The sequence below is a fragment of the Anarrhichthys ocellatus genome, unplaced genomic scaffold (genome assembly GCF_004355925.1).
Source record: "Anarrhichthys ocellatus isolate YVR2014 unplaced genomic scaffold, GSC_Weel_1.0 scaffold38, whole genome shotgun sequence".
Classification (NCBI taxonomy): domain Eukaryota; kingdom Metazoa; phylum Chordata; class Actinopteri; order Perciformes; family Anarhichadidae; genus Anarrhichthys; species Anarrhichthys ocellatus.
The window spans coordinates 355,759-374,254 of record NW_022280068.1 but is presented as its reverse complement, the minus strand read 5'-3'; the positions used below and the strand labels follow the sequence as shown (position 1 = coordinate 374,254).

Here is an 18,496-nt window from a genome sequence, read left to right as displayed (position 1 = left end):
AGGTGCCACTGCCCATCAGGACTATCTAGCATTTATACAACATTCACGCACCCAGATTGGGGTTGAGTGTCTTGCCCAAGGACACATCGACATGGACTAGCGGAGCCAAGGTCAAAGGACGACTCGCTCTACCACTGAGCCACAGCCGCCCAATAATACAAGATGTCAGCAGTAACTTAGACATCTTGTATTAGTGGTGTGCTCATTCTTCTGTGTGATGTGGAAGCTTGCTGGGTTCAGCTCACCCTTTACTTAACTGGGCAGGTGGTATGTTCCTGTTAGGTCCAATGACTTTCAGTGGAGCAGTGTGAGAGAAGAGGCTGCAGCTTTTTAAAAGCTTCACCTCAATTCACACGTTTCATTTCTGTCCTTTTGTTCCAGTTAACTTTTAGATCATTTTTTTTATATCTTAGCACGTGTTCAGAGCGAACGGTTTGCATGCGACTCTGTATTTTAAGATGTATCATCAGTTCAGCGTCCCGAGGCAGCTCTGAGGTCAGAGCAGAAGTAAAAGAGCGAAGGACAACCGCGGGCGACATTTGGAGCAGCTTTGATGTAGAAAAATTGAAATAGGAGCCGTATCATGGGATAATCCACCCCGAAGGATTCACCAGGGTGATACATCATACATGGCAGAAACAAGGGGAGAGAGTGATTTAGTGGTTTCACACCCCTCTGAGCATGATGACAGCAATTTAGGAGTTTCCCCTCCCATCTTCCATCCTGCTAATGGAGCTAGGACAGAACAAGTGATGTGGCATCCAACAAAATTCAGGGTCCTATACACGAGCAGCTTCTGTGGGCGAAAAAGAATTTTGGAAGAATGAAGAAATCTGAACAGAATGTACCAGTAACACTGAAAAGACAAGGTCAGCTCTTTTAAGTGAAATTGACCTTTTTGAATAGGCCAAAACTGAAACGGCTGCCTACTGGAAGGCCTATTTCTAACAAACTTCAACAATCCAAAAGTGAAAATAGAACCATAGCTTATGTTTTAATCAGACTCTACCTGCCTTGATCACCATGTTTTTCCTCCTCCTCAGCTCTTGGTTTACTTGGTTTACTCAAGTGCTTTGAGTGGTTGGAAAGATAAGAAAAGCCCGATACAAGTACAGTCCATTTACTATTTGTCCTACTTTTAACCCTCTGAAAAGGATCCTCTGACTGGCATTAACATTAGCCAACTGTCTTTTTCAGTTTTTAGGATGGTAGCCCTATCATATGAATGTTGCAATGAATTTATTGATACCAAACAGGTCATGCTGATGTGAAATGGTTGCTTCTGTAATAACGTTTAGTGGGAGAGAAAAAGTTTTGATTTCACTTTTTTGGGTTTAAGACAAGATTAGTTTTAATCTTGGTTTAATCTGGTTGGTCTGGTGTTGACTCGCATGTAAATGTGGTGTTAGCCTCTCCTTGTTGGTGTAAAGTGTTCAACTAAAATTTAACGAGGTCCAGTTAGAGAGAATTTCCTCATGCAAAGGTCCGGAACGTCACCATAATGTCTAACTTGTGCTATGATTTTATGCCATATGTATTGAAGTAGCCAACAGTTGTATTAACGTCTGTAGTCAACAACTAACTGACTGTCAAATCAAATAAAGAAAGTTCAATTGAATAATATTTCAACAAAATGTATTTGTTTTCAAATTGAACTGGATGAATTATAAATAATACATAATCTAATAATAAATAAATGTTCTTCTCTCATTTCAAGTAAAATAAGGACTGCATTAAAAAAAAAAAACATAACCTGTTTTCTTTGGCCCACGGCTACACGGGGACTAATTAGCATTAAAAACTTACTGCATATCTCAGGTCCCACAGTGTTTAGAGAAACACACACTTTTTAAATGTTACTTTATTCTACACTGGTAGACTAAAAAACACAATCAAGATGCAACACAGAATATTTGCAAGAAAAGACCTTTTTTTCCCTTTTGGCCACTGGCTGTGCCTTGGCTCTCTCCGTACTATGCTCTGGCTCCGCTCCGAGGACTCCAGGAACATGAAGTCATCTGGAATGACAGAAGTCTATTAGGAACATTTGTTCAGCTCAGAGAGAGAGAGACAGACCAGGGTTCCCATACTTCTGGGAGAAACCCATTACTTTTCAGTGAAATGATGATTTGATTATTACGCGCACTTGACTGGTTTGACTTGGCAGGACTCAGCCTCCCAGTTAATAGCAGCACTTATGTACAAGTCCTGATGCTTCACACAGACCCTCCAACAAAAACACACAAATCAGAAAAGATTGCGTAAATCTGCCTTTTCTGTACTTAGGAAATGTAGCTTAGTGCTGTAAAGACCTCTATGGATCAAGCAAAGCAAGTTTAATAATGTTGTGTTTCTTGGCTTTAGTTTGCTTCATATAATTTATGAAGCATGTTGGTCAGCGTGCTCTGAAGGCCAAGGAGAATAAACTGGATTTCTTTGATTTGGCATTTAGATTTTGAAGTTAGTGTACCTCGGCTGGATGCTCCAGGTCACTAAATACCTCTTTGAAGAGGTATCAGAAGTCAGGAGCAGAATAATTCCACTTCAACATACCTTTTCATTGGGGTAAACTAGAGGTAACTTGTCAAGATTTATGTGGCATTCCCTGTTTTTCCTCATCTCTGTGTGTCTTTCCTGTGCTCAAGAAGTTATCTTACCAAGTTATCTCACTTTGGCATGCAAAGTGTGACGTTCAGTGAAGAGCCTCTGAAACTGCTCGGCCCCCTGAAGCAGCGCCAGCAGAGCCAACTCCACATTTACTGTTCCCTACCTGAGACAGAGGGACATCAGGGGGTCACATGGTGTATGAGTGTTCCTTTGTGACACACACTGTCATGGTGCCCGATCGCATACACCAGTCGAAAATATGGCAGCCATGTGCTGTGATTATGCTTCTATTATTATAGGCCCCACCCCCCTTGGTTCAGACCACGAAGCCTCGAAGTGTTAGGCATATAGGGAACAAATGTAATTGTTGATGGTGTCATTACACTGTGCAATCAACATTTACTTCATGATAAGTTAAAGCAAACACATTGTGGGAACACTGCTACATGAATAAAAAGACGCCGGATGAGGCAAGGAACCTGAGCAGGCAGATGATCATACAGGATTCAAACCAAGGTTATCCAAAGACGACAAGGCTCAGCAGTGAAACTCTGACTTCCTGATTGTTTTTACCTCATAATAAAGATATTTAGATTAGAATTGCAACGATTAATTGATCATTCGATATTCGACCTCTACTATTTCTATAATCAATTAATCGCTTCAGTCATTTTTCAAACTGAAATGCCAAACGTTCTCTGGTTCTCAAATATATTATAGGAGAAAAAAAGCTCTCGGGTGCCACTAAGCCCCAGGTGCAGTGATGGTGTCTTATAGATGCTGTGTGAAATACAGGGCTAATGTCTACATCCGGTGAGTCGCACACACAGCCACCGCATCCACTGTGAATGGAAACATTAGTGCAGCTTTAGGAGCTGAACCAGTTTTCTAAATGATAGCAAAGGGGTGGACATGCATGAGTTGAGGCCTTCCCACCAGTGACAAATAATTAACCTCATATCAGCCTTCCTGCATGAGCACAGGAATAAAACAGGGAGGCTTAAATATAAGAACCTTATGATGGAGGTTATTAACGCTGAGGGCCTGGCATGCTGATTGGCAGGGGGGTGGGGGGGCAGGCACATGTTGGATTCTGCCGATGACCTAAGGGACATAGCTTTTGTGACTTAGCGGGCATTTTGCCTGGCTCTTTGTTATGGCCATGTGTCGCCCCGGGAGCCTGCTGCTATTTCCAAAAGCCCCGGGTTCAAAGCCGCCCAGCCCAATCAGGACTAGGGATTGGGCCAACGCCAGGGAATAAAGAACATCCCAAACATCTAGCACAAAGACCCCTCTGACTCCATCTCTCTCTCTCTCTCTCTCTCTCTCTCTCTCTCTCTATATATATATATATATATATATATATATATATATATTTCGGCCTCTCACTCGCTTGGTCGGTGTCTGAGCTATGCGCTGCCTCTTTGTTCTCCCTGACTTTATGCACTCTAAATCTCCCTGGATATCCGTCTCTAGCCTCTGCCTTCCCAGCTGATCCCAACAGTTCCCTTTGCACCTTCTGTCCTCATGTCCTGTTGTCTCTTCCAACAATCTCTCCTCTCCCATTTCATTCCCTCTTCCTAGTTACAGCTCTCTTTCTCTTCACCTTTGCCGACATCAGATGAAACCCTCCTGAGCCTATGGATGAAGATAAGCCCTGTGAGATAGATTGTGTGCGTGAGACAGAGTAAATCTCCCCTACCCCACCCCCTGCTCCGTCAGCGGCTCAAACCCTTTGCGAGTTCCGTCTGCTCAGGCTAGCAAAGCCACTAAGCTCGCCTGTGCCACTATCCACCTCCCCAGGCACAGCATTAGCTAGCCTGCTTTGTGGCTATTCCCTAATCAAAAACATTTACAGCGTGAGCCAATGCCTGTGAGGGCCAAGACAGACACGCTGCCCCCACCCCGGGCCATGTATATACGATGGATTAGTCCAGCAGGTGCTTGATTATTCAAATCAAAACACACTCTCCAAAAGGCATTCCAAATGGGCTGACCCATAACTTTCACGCTCCCCTGCATGAACCAATGAATGGTTCAGTCCAACAGGTGCCACATTTTGTTTGAAATTCAATCAAAAGTAAAGAATCAGGTGATAAATCCCCCCCCCTCCCCCCTCTCCTCCCAGGCTCACAGTGTCAGCAGCTGCATCTTCCATGGCCCCATTACAATGTCCTCTTACATGAGACACACACACACACACACACACACACACACACACACACACAATGTTTAATGCTGCTTTCGAAGTGCAAAATTCTGGCCTTGGCCAATGGGAGGGAGCATCTGTGAGTGGCGGATTTGAAAGGGACCAATTAGACAAAAGGATTGTATCAGCTAAAAACGCAGGTGCACCACGGTTAGCGAGCAGCAGCTGCTGAGCTCACAAACAGATACACACAAGAGTGCACACACACACGCACAAGCTTTTTCAAATGCATGGTAAATGTTCTCCAGTGCCTTGATTCATCTTTCTGTCCTGGAGGCTAACAACACATACAGTGCCTCCATCTCACCAGCCTTTGATGAATAAAGTAGCAAAAGAAGAACACATGGCACACAAGCCAATAAGGCTTTGAAATGACTTCTCTATGAAAAGTGAGCAAGGAAGAGGAAGAGGATGTAAGGAAGAAACATAAACCCTCGGAGAAGCTTTTTTGAAAATAGCTGATAAAGAGATATTTTTTAAGGAATCAATTTACTGTTTGTGTTCACACAGTCTGCGTTGGACTTGTCAGAGTGACACGCACAGAGAGAGCTCTGATTTGCGCCTGTTTGTAACCCTTCACCGACTCCTTCCAACATAAATCCAGCATTGTCACCTCCCCTTGCTCTCCGCTCTGTTCTCTCTCCCATCTGCTGTTATTCCCCACGACATGTCATCATCCTCTCAGCAGCTCCGGTCCCTATACCGCATGTCCCGGAGGTGTTGCAACAAAGTCTGTCCATTTGTAATCCAATTTAGGATGGAGTGATGGGCAGCGGAGAAATCCGTCTCTGGAAGACCCACACACATACAGTTTTGTTTGGTGATGTAATAGAAATCCTCCAATAAGTCGGAGAGAGTTGTCTGCCGCCGGCTCGGCATCCCAATCAGTTGTGCGGCTGAGCAGTTAGCATGCCTGCTGCTCTCTGTACGGCCAAAGGAGAGGCCTTCCCAGAGTCACATGAGGCTATCTCTACTTCATTAAAGGCCTCCCTTTAGCAAGTGTCTCTCTGTCTGGAGAAAGTGCATAAATTCAGGAAATGGCAGATTGAGTTGTGCAATGACGACTTAACAGCCATACGTCGTCAGGCTGTGTTCATTCCCACAGCCCGTCGTCTTGGTGCTGGCCGGGGTTTTCATGAAGGCTGAGAGTCCATCAGAGGATTGATAGCAGAGAGAATAGTATATGAAATCCCAGCTGGTTGGTAGTCACCTATTAGCCTCTGGGATGCACAGTTAACTGCTGCTCGCTCCTGAGCGCTGAGGTGCTTAAGAGGTGCTTTAATGGTTGATTAGCAGTCTGTGGGAGCCGCCCTGTGTGCCAAAGGCACTGTCCTCTCCGTTTTATGCCTTTCTGAAAAACCAATTAGCACGATTACAGGGCCTAAGTTCCATTAAACATGAATCAAAAACACTGTTCTCTGGGTTAGCAGCTAACATGAATTGACGGCTGACATGATTTTGAGGGAGCAGTGATTCCATTTTAGCTTTACAGTGTACGAGGACTCATCAGACAGCATCACAGTGGTGATACAGAAAATCAGTCATGCCACTGGAAGGAGATCAAACACTGAGGGGATTGCTGTCGTCTCCTGTTCAGTTGAACACATTCGCAGCATGATGCTTGATGTCAGCCACTGTCTTTGTTGGTTAAGGGACGTCTACTCTTAGGTTAACTCAGAGAAGTGGTTTTAGTTAGGAGGATGTGGAGTTCTGGAATGACTGTAGGGCTGGCTATTGAAACGGAATACTTCTTTGGTACCGATTTGAAATGTGTAATTAATCCAAAAGTGACCCATAATCCAAATGATTGAGGGCCCCAGAGCTGATCAGTACTCCCAGTAGGCCACTGGTAGCTGTGTTTCATTCTCTATCCTCCCCCCAGCCCCCCCCTTTTTTGTCTCAATTTCTCCCCTCTACCTCTCGCTTTGACTGAGGAGAGTCTCTCAGTACCTCCATAACCTCCTGTGGGGGGAGGAAGAGGTCATTGTCTATTTCTTCTCTGTCTCTTGTTCCTTCAGTCTGTCAGTCCCTACAAAAACACGTGCATGCATCACACACAAACCCAGACGGCCCACTCCCACCCAATCTCAGAGTAAGCGGGGGTCTCTGTCAGGACGGCAGGCTAATTTTACCCCAGCCACCAGGCCTGGTGGGGGGGGAACCGAGAGGGAGAGCACATTCAGGGGTGTTATTTTGAGTGCCGTGTCGAGGCGTAGGATGAGACTGTAAGCAACCTGAGGGCAGCTTATCAGTGGAGTCAATGTGTTTGTATTTGTGTGCATGTGACCACCACTCTTACTATGAGAGACACGTACTGGATAATATTACCGGCTCGCTGTAGAGTGATACTGTACTATGGATTGCAAGGCATGCAACTGACACAAACCCACACACTCACACACAAACATGCGCATGTATTTCATTTAGTTTGAGGAAAGTAATTTGTTGCTTTCTAACTGACACCAGACAGCATTTTCTTGTCTAAAGCTACAGTAGATGATTCAGCTGTGTGCAGATATGGGCGCAACCGACTACTTTAATGTCTTTATCTTTGAACACACTTCCTGACACACTGAGTAATTAGAACTTCCCTACATCGCCTTCAACTTGTGCAACTGAATTTAAATTGCTCTCTCTCTTTTTTCATCATTATCTTGTTGTCAGACGAGCTGCAGATTCAGCTCTTCTGAGAATTGTTTGCTCACAATTCAGGGCTTCAGCTGACTGCAAACTTCGCTGCCACAGGTCTGAGGCCAATTGCAAAGCAAAACACAGTAAGACCATTATTAAGCGCTGTTCTCTCTCCATCTCCATCTCTTTCCAGACAGTGAGATTGTTCCTCCCGACTGCCTACGCCCGCGCTCCTTCACCACAGTGCGCTCCTCCTCTCTCCGGCGTGACGCTGACGACTCCCGTCTGTCCGTCAGCCTGTGTGACCTCAACCTGCAGCAGGAGGATGGAAGCAAAGGCCACAATCACTCCCACCGCCACACCCTCCACCTGGCCTCTTCCTCCTCTTCCTCCACCTGTCCCATACCCCAGAACTCCCTGAACTCCCAGCAGTCCTCTCTGCTGCCATCCTCCTTGGAAAGCGACCTCCACTTCCACCAGCTGCGCGGCGCCCACATCAAAACGCTGGACGAGCAGACGGTGGCGCGATCCGAGCACGCACGAGAGGAACGCACTCTCGTCTTCACCAACCGGCCCCTGCGCACCGGAGAAACCGTCTTCATCAAAGTCACCAAGTCCAGCCCGGCACGCTCAGGCTCATTGTCCTACGGCGTGACGTCGTGCGACCCAGCGGTGCTGCGCCCCAGTGACTTGCCTTACAATCCAGAGGCTCTGGTGGACAGGAAGGAGTTTTGGGCAGTGTGTCGGGTGCCGACGCCTCTCCAAAGCAGTGACATCCTGGGCTTCCTGGTCAACCAGGAGGGGGAGGTCATCCTCAGTCACAACGGCACCAATGTGGGCATGCAGGTGTGTGTGGACAACTCCCGCCCACTCTGGATGTTCTTCGGTCTCCATGGGGCTGTGACTCAGCTGAGGATTCTTGGTAAGTGAGCACCACATGAAGTCACAATAAATACTAGGGAGTTCGACAGAAATATTTCCAGGGGTACTGGAGCGATTTATTATCGCATTATAATCGATTTAGGAGAGGCCGAGATATCGAAGTTCAAAAAATGCTGGATTCGAACTGTTTTTTTTCACGTCCAGTTGCACCGGCCCGTTATGAGAGCCAATCTGCTCCGCCCAACATGCAAAAATATGCATTATTCAACAACTTCCATTTTGGGGAAGTTTTAGTTTTTCAACCACTTTTAAGAGACGTCTTTTTTCATCAACGATGCATATTGCATATTTAATAACGTCACTGTTCGTGTTTAATGTCGTGTGGAAGGAGAAGTCGTTGACGAACATAATTGATACTACACTTCCCACAAAGCAACCAATAGCTTCTCTCTGTTAGACTTTTAAACTCGGTGCACCCGGTTTGTCAGGCTTTCTGTTTGAGCTCGACAAATAAATGGGCGAGGCTCGTATACCAGCTTTGCAGATATATCGGTGTCTGTGCATATGTCTGCCGATAACTAACGAGAAATTGCAATTCAGACAGACCAAACCAGTTTTAAGGACATTTAGAATAAACATGGTTTGTCCACCAATGAGCACTGACGAGATTATTTTTAATTTGTAAAACATTCCACTCGGTCACCTGGTCGCAGTAATGAAAAAAATAATTGTGATAAAGATAATTTGTTAATGTTATATGTTTATAATTTTAAAAAAAATACTATCTACTGATTTGTTTTGAAATCAGCCTGAATAATCTGGTATTGGTCAGACTTAACTTTCGGTGATAAATTTGTAGTTTCCAAGCCAACAAAATCCTGATGACATCATCACACAGTTATAGAAGACATTACACAACTGTTTTCACAGGCTAGGTGGTATTCTTTGTGCAGAGCACACTGACCTTCATGTGTAAAGTTATCAAATAACTGCGGTTAAATGAAATACATGCAGGTATTCCTGTCTGTAAGAACACTGTCATTCACAAACACAACTACACCAGGAGGATATGGTGACCCTGTCTCCGACAAAATGATGATCCCGTACAACTAAACTGCATTCTCAATTACGTTTTGAGGGAAATACATTTTCTCTTGGATTACAGTCTCAGTTTTAAACACATGGTTAATGTTTTTAAATTGAAACAGTAAAGAAAAAAGATGCTGTTAGGTTATTTAAAGGAGCAGTGTCATCTAGTGGTGAGGTTGCAGATTGCAGTGTCCCTTCTGGGCTACTGTAGAAACATGGCGGAACAACGTAACGCTCATGAACACTCTGAAGTCAGAGGAACCACCGAGTGTCATTCTAGTTTTCTTCTAAATTGCTTCCAGACAGTTCCAGTGGATGTGCCTGCCGTACCCGCTGCCTTTCCAAAACTGTTTAGTTAGTTTATCCGTCTACTTCTGCGACAGCTGAATGTCTGATATCGAGTGCAGTCTTTTCTTGAAAAAATCTCCCAACAAAAATGACAATTTCTACATCCTCAACACACACGGTGCTTGTGAACTGTTAAAACAGGTCAACGTTGACTTACACACAGGACACAAACAGGACACCGACTATGATCATAAATTTGTGATGCGTCATAAACAAACAATCTGGGAGAATGCGTTTCCCTCAAAACATAATCAACAGTGCACTTTTTGTTGTATGGGAACGTCATTTTTAGGAGACCAGGCTGGAAATGGATATGTGGAGGCAACTGAATAAACAGACAGATATATGATATTATAGTACAACACAGTTGTAATAACATAAAATGTGTCTTCAGATGACAATAATTGACGTGTATACTGTACATTAATACACACTTACAAATGTCCTCATATCTGCTTACAACTACGAGACGGTGCTATATACCATTTTTGAAATCTTTGTTTACTGCTCATAAAAGCTATATATGGTTTAAAGTTTAAAGTGTTGCTGAGTATTTTAAAAGATAAAAGACAAAGATAAAAATCTGTGTATCAGATGGAAAAGTTTGAACGTTATTTTATCCGCCTCATGTGAGTGTCTTAAAGGGAGTAATAAAAGGGGCCGCTTGCTTTATCTTGTGAATTGTCTCACTTGAAAGAGTAATTTATGGTGGAAAAAAAACAATCCTTTCAGCCCAGCGATGCATCCTGGGTCAGGAACCTACAGATCAGGATATCGATCTTCATTTGGCTGGGCACACCACTGCTGACACCTCTGAGCTATGTGCTGAATTAATTTACTTCCTGGGGTTGAAAATCTATTTGTGCTAAGTGTTGATCACTCTGACAGTATGTCAATCGGGGCAAACCAACCACGTCTCCCCGTTTTGGAAATTACTGCCGGGGGTCATGACCGGCACCAAGGGGTCAAAATATTTACAGACAGGAAGCGTCCACACACATTCAGAGGATCAGAGAGAAAAGTGGATGTTCTGTCACGACCCGCGAAGATGAGAAACAAGAAGTGTGAACAGAGGTGGAGAGAGGCTGCGGGGGGCCGACAAGATGTCTCAGCGGGTGGACACTTTGCCTGTCAGTGGTGTGCCAAGCATATTGCCTTCCCACGAGATGTGTGTGTGTGTGGGGGGCCATTCACATGCTGTGAATGACATTCTAAATGACATTTGTTCCCACATCTGCCAAAGAAAGTCTTTATTTAAGCTAAACTGCCACACAAATTGATTACATGCATGCATACGAGACATTCTTAAAATGATCATTTTGAACAACAAGCTATTCACCCAGTAATAGCAAAGGGTTGACAGTAAAACGGCACACATATAATACAAAGTGTGGATCAGCTGTGGATGCTGTCTTTCCATTAACGCAGCTCTTAAGAGGCACAAAACTGCAAAGGTGTCTCGCGTGTTTGTCTGTGGAGGAAGAGGCATCTATAAATACATCCTGCAATTCTTCAGTGACAGCAGCGGAAAAGGAAAGCAAAGGTTAAAAAGAGATTAGAGAGGAACAACATTAGCGTTCGCTAGACATGCAAGAGAGACAGACGCTGAAGACAATCTCAAACCTTTCTCTTGTCAAAAGTCTTGAAACACCAGTGGAAGGATGTTAAACTCTAGAGTAGGGATGTCACGAGAACCAATACTTTGGTAACAAGTCGATACAAAAATTCTGAAAACGTGACCATACTTGTTCTACGGGGTCCAGGGCTCGAGACTAACAGCGTCCCGTCCTTCCCCGGGGGACGAAATAAAAATGTCCCAGATAATGCTACATTGTGAACAACAAATCTGTTTTGAAATCTGCAGATGGAGAGCTAGCTAACGTTAGCTGATAGCAGTTAGCTGTTAGCAGCACGTGTCCTGCATGGCTACATAACGTTCGGAGGTCGCATTGAGTAACATTAATATGCGTTCAAGTTCTATCCAGTAAAAGTCACATATTGAGCGAAGCTACATTATAACCTTATCATGATGTGTTCAAATGTTCAAAAACCGGTATGCTGAAAAAATGCGATATTGGGATTTTATGAGATAGTTGAAAGAGAAAATTGCACTTTATAATGTAAACATCAAATCCTTTTTTTATTGGGGCCTTTTGTGTTCAGTTCAATGTTCAATTAGTTCAATGCTGGAAATAATTTCCTTTCTTTCTTTTAGTTCAACAAGCAATTTGTTGTATTTTGGCAGTATATTTTAACTTAATATCAGTTTATTTAACACCAGTAATATCAGTATTGTGATATTCAGCGACGCTATATTCTCCTCATATCGTGGTGCCCTATTCCAAATCTGGATCTTTGCATGTTGTACAAGGACATTCGCTGTGTTCACTAAGGGCTAATGTTGCTCTCTGTTAGCCTGACCCACTTAACAACAACTGACAGCAAAGTGACTGTGACAACCATGTCAATACAAATGACGGTGAGCTTCATTATACGGTAGCTGTGATGTGTAGAGGGATCAACTCAGCAAATGCCAAAAAAACACAGTTCCCCAACATGAGGATTGTGTTTGTGTCTGCTTGATCCTACATTTTGTGCTACATTTTCCCTTTTAAGGTGTGTAAATGACTCCAGTTGCTCTGCTTCGTGGGTTGTTGTTCTGTCTGGGATGTTGTGGTGGATTAGCTGATCCGCTGATCAATCAAGGACAGTGTTAACAGGTTGGTCTCATTCTATCCTCTCAGCAGGGAGGGGCTGGGCTCTGTTAAGATGTAGGAGGACAGGTGAGCTAGTTCTGCAGGAAACAATATTCTTTGATATTTGGTCTTCTCATTGCTATGGATGGGTGTCCACAGACAGAGTGAGATGTCACTTAGACATCTCAGCTCACCCTTTACTTACCTGGGTAGGTGGTATGTTCCGGTTAGGTCCAATGACTTTCAGTGGAGCAGTGTGAGAGGCTGCAGATTTTTGAAAGTTTTATGTTGACAAACCAGTAAACTTTCTTGGAGGGGCAGCTCCGCAATCAGCAATTCAGTTTTTATGTTTCATCTTCTCTTTACCTTCAAAACCAAACCTTGCCTTCTTTTCTGTTGCAAAAAAAACCCCTAAATGTCTAGATCCTGTGTTATCTCACAGAGAGATCACCTGCTTTACTGTTAAATTACATTTTTGCTCTGCATCTGTCCATAACAGACTGCCTGTTTGTTTTCTGTGCAGAGAGCGTTGGCAGCACAACAACACAGGAAAAGCAGAACAATGGTCGGAGGCACATCTCCTTATCAGAGCAGATCTAAGAATTCCCACTGAGGGGTGAATCATTTTTCATCACTTTCCAGCTGCTTTGAATTAGGAGGCATCTCTTATCTGGCTCTTGCAGCTCTTGATCTATTGCTTTATGTTGACTGGGGAGCAATTTAGCTTTCAGTGAAGCTGAATGAGAGCCATGCCTTCGACTCGGGAGTGAGGGATGTTAAATTTGACATCTTGGCTCTCCCAGTGGACTTCTGCTTTCAGGATGGCAAGATAGAGCAGTCATCACAGAGGCCTCTCACTTCTAACAAAGCATGAAGTAATGGACATTTCTAATAGGAACATACTCAAACAGATGCATCAGGCTAGCTCGGGTCAGCCAAGAGTGCTCGGACAGGGTAATGATGGTGGATGAGATCAATAGTGCAGTAGTTCTATTAGCAGCAATGGTTCTGGAGGTAATACTTACTTTATCATTGTGAATACAAATTCTGGTTTCTGTTTTAAATCTATTTGAAGTTTAAACTATTCTGTTCAATATACGCGTCTCAGTATAATGAAATGTATACGTTAGGACACATGCATAGTGTGTATCTTTGTGCCTCATAAACCATGTGCAGAACAAATTCAATTCTGTGCTATATTGTCAGAATTTAAGCTCAGAAAATGCACCGTGACTCAGCCTCAGCTGTACTCTGAGCAACAAGCCGACCTTTAGCTGGATACATAGGGTACTATGCTGCACCTTTATACGTGGGTGTTTCAGTCTGAATCTGTGGTTTCTAAGCCCTCCATGCAAAGACATGTCACTTATAGTTTCACCCACCGGGATACACCAGCTCACTGACTGCATGCCACACAGTCTCTATTTTCCAAATATCTCGCAGTAGTGTGATTATGCCAAAGGAAGCTGCAAGCAGACCAGCTGACAGTCAAACTTTGAGAGACAGACATTGAAGGGACCTTGTGCCTTGTGGTGTGGAAGTAGAACACCCATGCAGTGACCCACTTCACATGTATTATAGATTCCATTAAAATGTCAGCGCATTCATGCTCAAGTGAAACGTCTCACCGCCCACATCCTCGTACACCGCGGCTGCCTCGCTCCTCTCTCCTCCTCTTCTCAACTTCTGTCATCTTTGCTGGTGTCTTGTCTTCTCTTTCAAATTAACTTGTTTTTTTTTATCATTTTGGTCATTTTGGTGCCCCCCACCTCTTTGTTTCTACCCCCTCAGTTGTCACACATGTACCCGTGCAGGCATACATACGGGCGTTCACACAGGCTCAACTACATGCACACGGTAACAGGCTCACTAGTCATCTATAATAAAGTGAAACCTGATCATATAGCACTGTGGGCTACTCGAATAATTGTCCATTTTAGTTACTGTAGGTAATCGAGTTCTACAGGCATGAGTCAGCATGTTTACACGTCCTGTTCTCTCAAAGTCGATGTGTTTTCTGAATGTGTTTTTGGTTAGATGTTTAAAATAAGGTCTGTGTTGACCACAAGCTGAAGAGATTTAAATGTTTACTTTTACGATATTAAATAGGTCAGTAAATGCCCCTCTGGTGAGTTTAGCAGCTTTTACATGTCCTAAAGTGTCTAAATGAGACGGCTAAACGTCCTCACTAGAACATGATAATGTTCCTGAACAAAACCTTTAAGAATCATAAACATTTGTTTGCCACAGAGATTATTTTCTACAATAGTCCAAAATCCAATGGAAGAATCTCATTGGCTGTTTGGGAACCAGTGATGACTTCCTGTCAGCCGACATGTGTCATCCCTGCAGCTCTCTAAACACTCCGACTATGGACAGGGATATGTATAGTATAAATGTAGCAACATCATCATGCAGAAACCTAGGTTAGCTTTAGAAGGGCTGGGGAAAACAGCATTTTGTCACTTAAACATATGAACTTTGACCAAAATGTAAATGCTCAGATTTGAATGCTTAAAGGAACACCACTGGGAAATAAAAACTAAATGACTGGACCTGCCGTTTGAAAGTTTACCCTACCCGTTAACTTTATGATAAACGAATACTGCATTTGCTTCTGTCCTTTACTGCCTTATCTGTGACTGATGTTCAGCAGCATCTTCCTGGAAGAATACTAACAATAAATAATGACAGACATTTAATCAGTTTTTGTGCCGGAGCAGTTTGCAGTGCTTTTACATCCTCGAGTCGTGTGTTCCTCTTGGCCTGATACATTGAAGCTGTTTATTTCAGTTTATTTCATATTGTATATTCCTTCAGAGTGCAGAGTTTGATATCAGGAGAGATGAAGTCTGGGTTCAACAGTCCCAGACCTCCTGTTGGTTAGATTGTATTTTCATGTGACTGGACATTAACCAGGAGCAGACTGGGGTTGAGGTGTAGCCTCAGATGCTAGCTGGGTTAGCTTAGCTTCCATCTCTCCTCCCTCTCGACTCACGTTTGGTGCAGCAGGTCTGGCTGGGTGGCCGCCTCAAGGTCCGCTCCCCACGAATGAATCCGATCCGTTCTGAGTGCTCCAGTAGTAAAAACAAATTAAGACAAAATTGTGTTGAAACTCATGGAAGCTACCGGCCGCAGCATCTACAGTACATGCATCACTCTTGACATAGAACATAAATATTCGCTAAATCACTGAAAAGTGTGGGGTGCATGTCATTTTACATTTCAGAGACATCTTTCTAGGCATACCGCATGCATTCCTCCATGTAAACAAGCGTTAATACATGAGTATGGAAGCAAACACACTCTCCTCACTGCACCTATTAAAGTGAACAGCTCAGAGATGTACGACCGGGTCCTCCCTCCAAAACAGCTCTTTTGTCTTTGAAGATAATATCTCCACCGCGGACAGAAGAGACTATTAACATTTCGTGCAGCAGGGGAAGCCATGACCTTAAAGTGCTACTCTCAGAGCTGCTGTCCTCTCATCCGATCTGAACACGTGCACGCAACAGAGCTGAGCCACATTTGTCCCGATACCTCAGAACAAGAGTCACCCATCGTGAAACGCTTTGAGGATACAGCATGACCAACTCAAACATTTGCAAGGATCCTTCCTCTCTTTTCGTTCTTTCTGGTGCATGTTAAGTCTATACATGTAACCCCTTCCCTCCCTTCAGGTTGTATTGTAAAAAAGGACCCAAAGCTGTGGCTCACACAAGCCTGAAGGCTGCGATCCTACGACACACACGTATGCTAAGCCCCAAGCCCTCCACCGTCCTCCACCCTGCATCGCCACCCACCTCCCTCATCACATACTCTGCATACCTCCCATAGATGCTAAAGCTGGAAGCATTGCTGAAGTAGTTAGCAGCAGAGATGTGGCCTCAGACGGGCAGCTGTTCACACAGGTCGGTTTGATGTAGTGGCGGGATCAGGGCTGGGCAGAACAGATCCTGCCTCAGCTGCCCTGGATGGCAGTTGCTTGCCTGCCAGGGGGATTAACAGGGAGAGATGGACAAAGAAAGGGAGGGAGGGATGGGAGAGAAAGAGGACTCGGCTCCAGTGGGGAACCGCTCATGCTACAGGGCTGCAGGGTGATCAGGCTCAAGTAATCCGATGAGAGGCGCAACATGAGGAGTGGAGTAGCACCTTGTAGAGTGGCACAGTGATTTACTGATCAACACTCACAGCCTTTCTCTAGCTGCTTAGATCTCCTTTTGTAGTGGACCTTTAAGGCCTCAAGAGGCTAAAATAGCATGGAGTCTGTGTCGGAAACAATTGACAATCAAGCCAACTCAACGTTTCCTCATTCAGCAAGATATCTTACCGGCACAAAAAAAGGTAAAAGCAAGAAAATATAAGGAGGCGTATCTGTCCCTGTGCTTTACAAGCACTATGGTCGGCCAAGAAGAGAGACCCCGGTGTGTTGTGTGTCCTAAAATACTGGCGGCAGACAGTATGAAGCCCACTACATTAAAAAGACACTTGGAAACCCACCACCCTCGAACATGTAAACAAGCACCTTGAGTTCAAAAAAAGAAATTGGAAAACTGTCATGCCCAGCAGAGTCACTCTGTAAAAGCTGCATCTGTATGTCACAAAAAGCTTTTATTGAAAGCAATCACAACAAAGTAAATCCACATCAATCATTGCTGGATGTGTTATTTTCGTGTTAGAGAGAACCTGCTGCTAAATGTGGGGAAATATACGTTGTTTGCACTTAAAATAATTAAATTAATTTTATTTACAAATGAATACGTCAGAAAGCAATTTCTATGTAGTAATAGGAATGTGCCTATGCATAAGAATGTGATCTATGCAGAGAAAGCACTGAGTAACCTCTTGTCTTTGGTCATTATTCTATATGTAGGATTCTTTATTTTCTTGCACACTAATTCAGTTTGAAAAACCTGTTAAATGGGGAAAAGTTTTTAACATTTGAAGTTAATTTTACTTGAAAATATATTGAAGAATGTAATGCAATTAATATGTCTGAAAGCACTACTTGAAAGCAATCTAAAGTCCAATCTTTTTGGAAATGGATTTTATTATTGCTATTTCTTTTAGAGTTTGGGGTGGGTGGGGTGCGGTGGGGGGGGGCTTACAATGTTCCTATATCATCAAAGGGGGGCTTGACAGAAAAGGTTTGGGAACCACTGCTGTAGATGATCGATTTGCTCTAAATCCGAGTGACTCTGTTATTGTTTGGCCCTGTAGAGAAATTGGCCCCTGGCCCCGGGCATCAGTTGTATTGATCACCGCTGGTGCAGATGGGACATTCGTCGTGATGTTACTGGTCAGTGTTGATGGTGACATTCACACATGAAATGCTCCTCAGTACGCTTCACCACAGTGGAGCGATGCTTCTTAGAAACAAAGCAGGTCCTGAAATAGGATGATTAAATATCTAATGAGCACACAGCAGCTGACTTCTGATGCCGTTGTTAGTGTGCTATTTTTTTGACAGCAAGCTTCAGGGAAGGTAATTAAAGTAATCTGCAGCTACGCTGAGACGCAGCACAGCATTTGATGGGAATTCTTAGTTGGCGATTACATGCTTGCTTTGCCAGAAAGCTCAGGTGCATTTAAATTTGTTGGGTATTTTGGTGTGGCTGGCCTACCTGTGATGGTAAACTATGAAAAGTTATTTCAGATGACAGAGCATTCCACAAGATCAGTGACATTAGGCATTGCCCTCAGGAAACACCTACTGCTGTATTCTATTATTTGTATAAAGCACCACAATGTTGCATGTCCCTGATGATACTGTCCTTTTGGGCAAAATGGAAATTTTAAAGCTGCATTAATTCCTTTTTTTTCAACCACTTTGGAACCGAGGAATATGACTAATGTGTTAGCAAAGAGACACCTTAGCATTCAAATGTTTCTGGCCACCTGACAAATTTGTAGTCTAACATTTACTCCACTTTCAGCTCTGTTTTGGTCTCCCAACCACTGAGAGAAGCATCCAGCGTTTCATCTGCTGAACCAACTATTCATTTGCTGGCTGCCTGAAACAAATCAGTTTACG

General features: G+C 43.8%; 1 protein-coding gene across 1 annotated transcript in view; it reads left to right on the top strand.

Annotated features, from left to right (window-relative positions):
- Positions 1 to 18,496, top strand: part of neurl1aa (neuralized E3 ubiquitin protein ligase 1Aa) — a 41,709-nt gene that overhangs the window by 18,355 nt on the left and 4,858 nt on the right. The window contains exon 4 of the mRNA XM_031867097.1: positions 7,641 to 8,369. Coding sequence (XP_031722957.1) covers positions 7,641 to 8,369 — 729 coding nt within the window. The remainder of the gene's footprint in view (positions 1 to 7,640; positions 8,370 to 18,496) is intronic.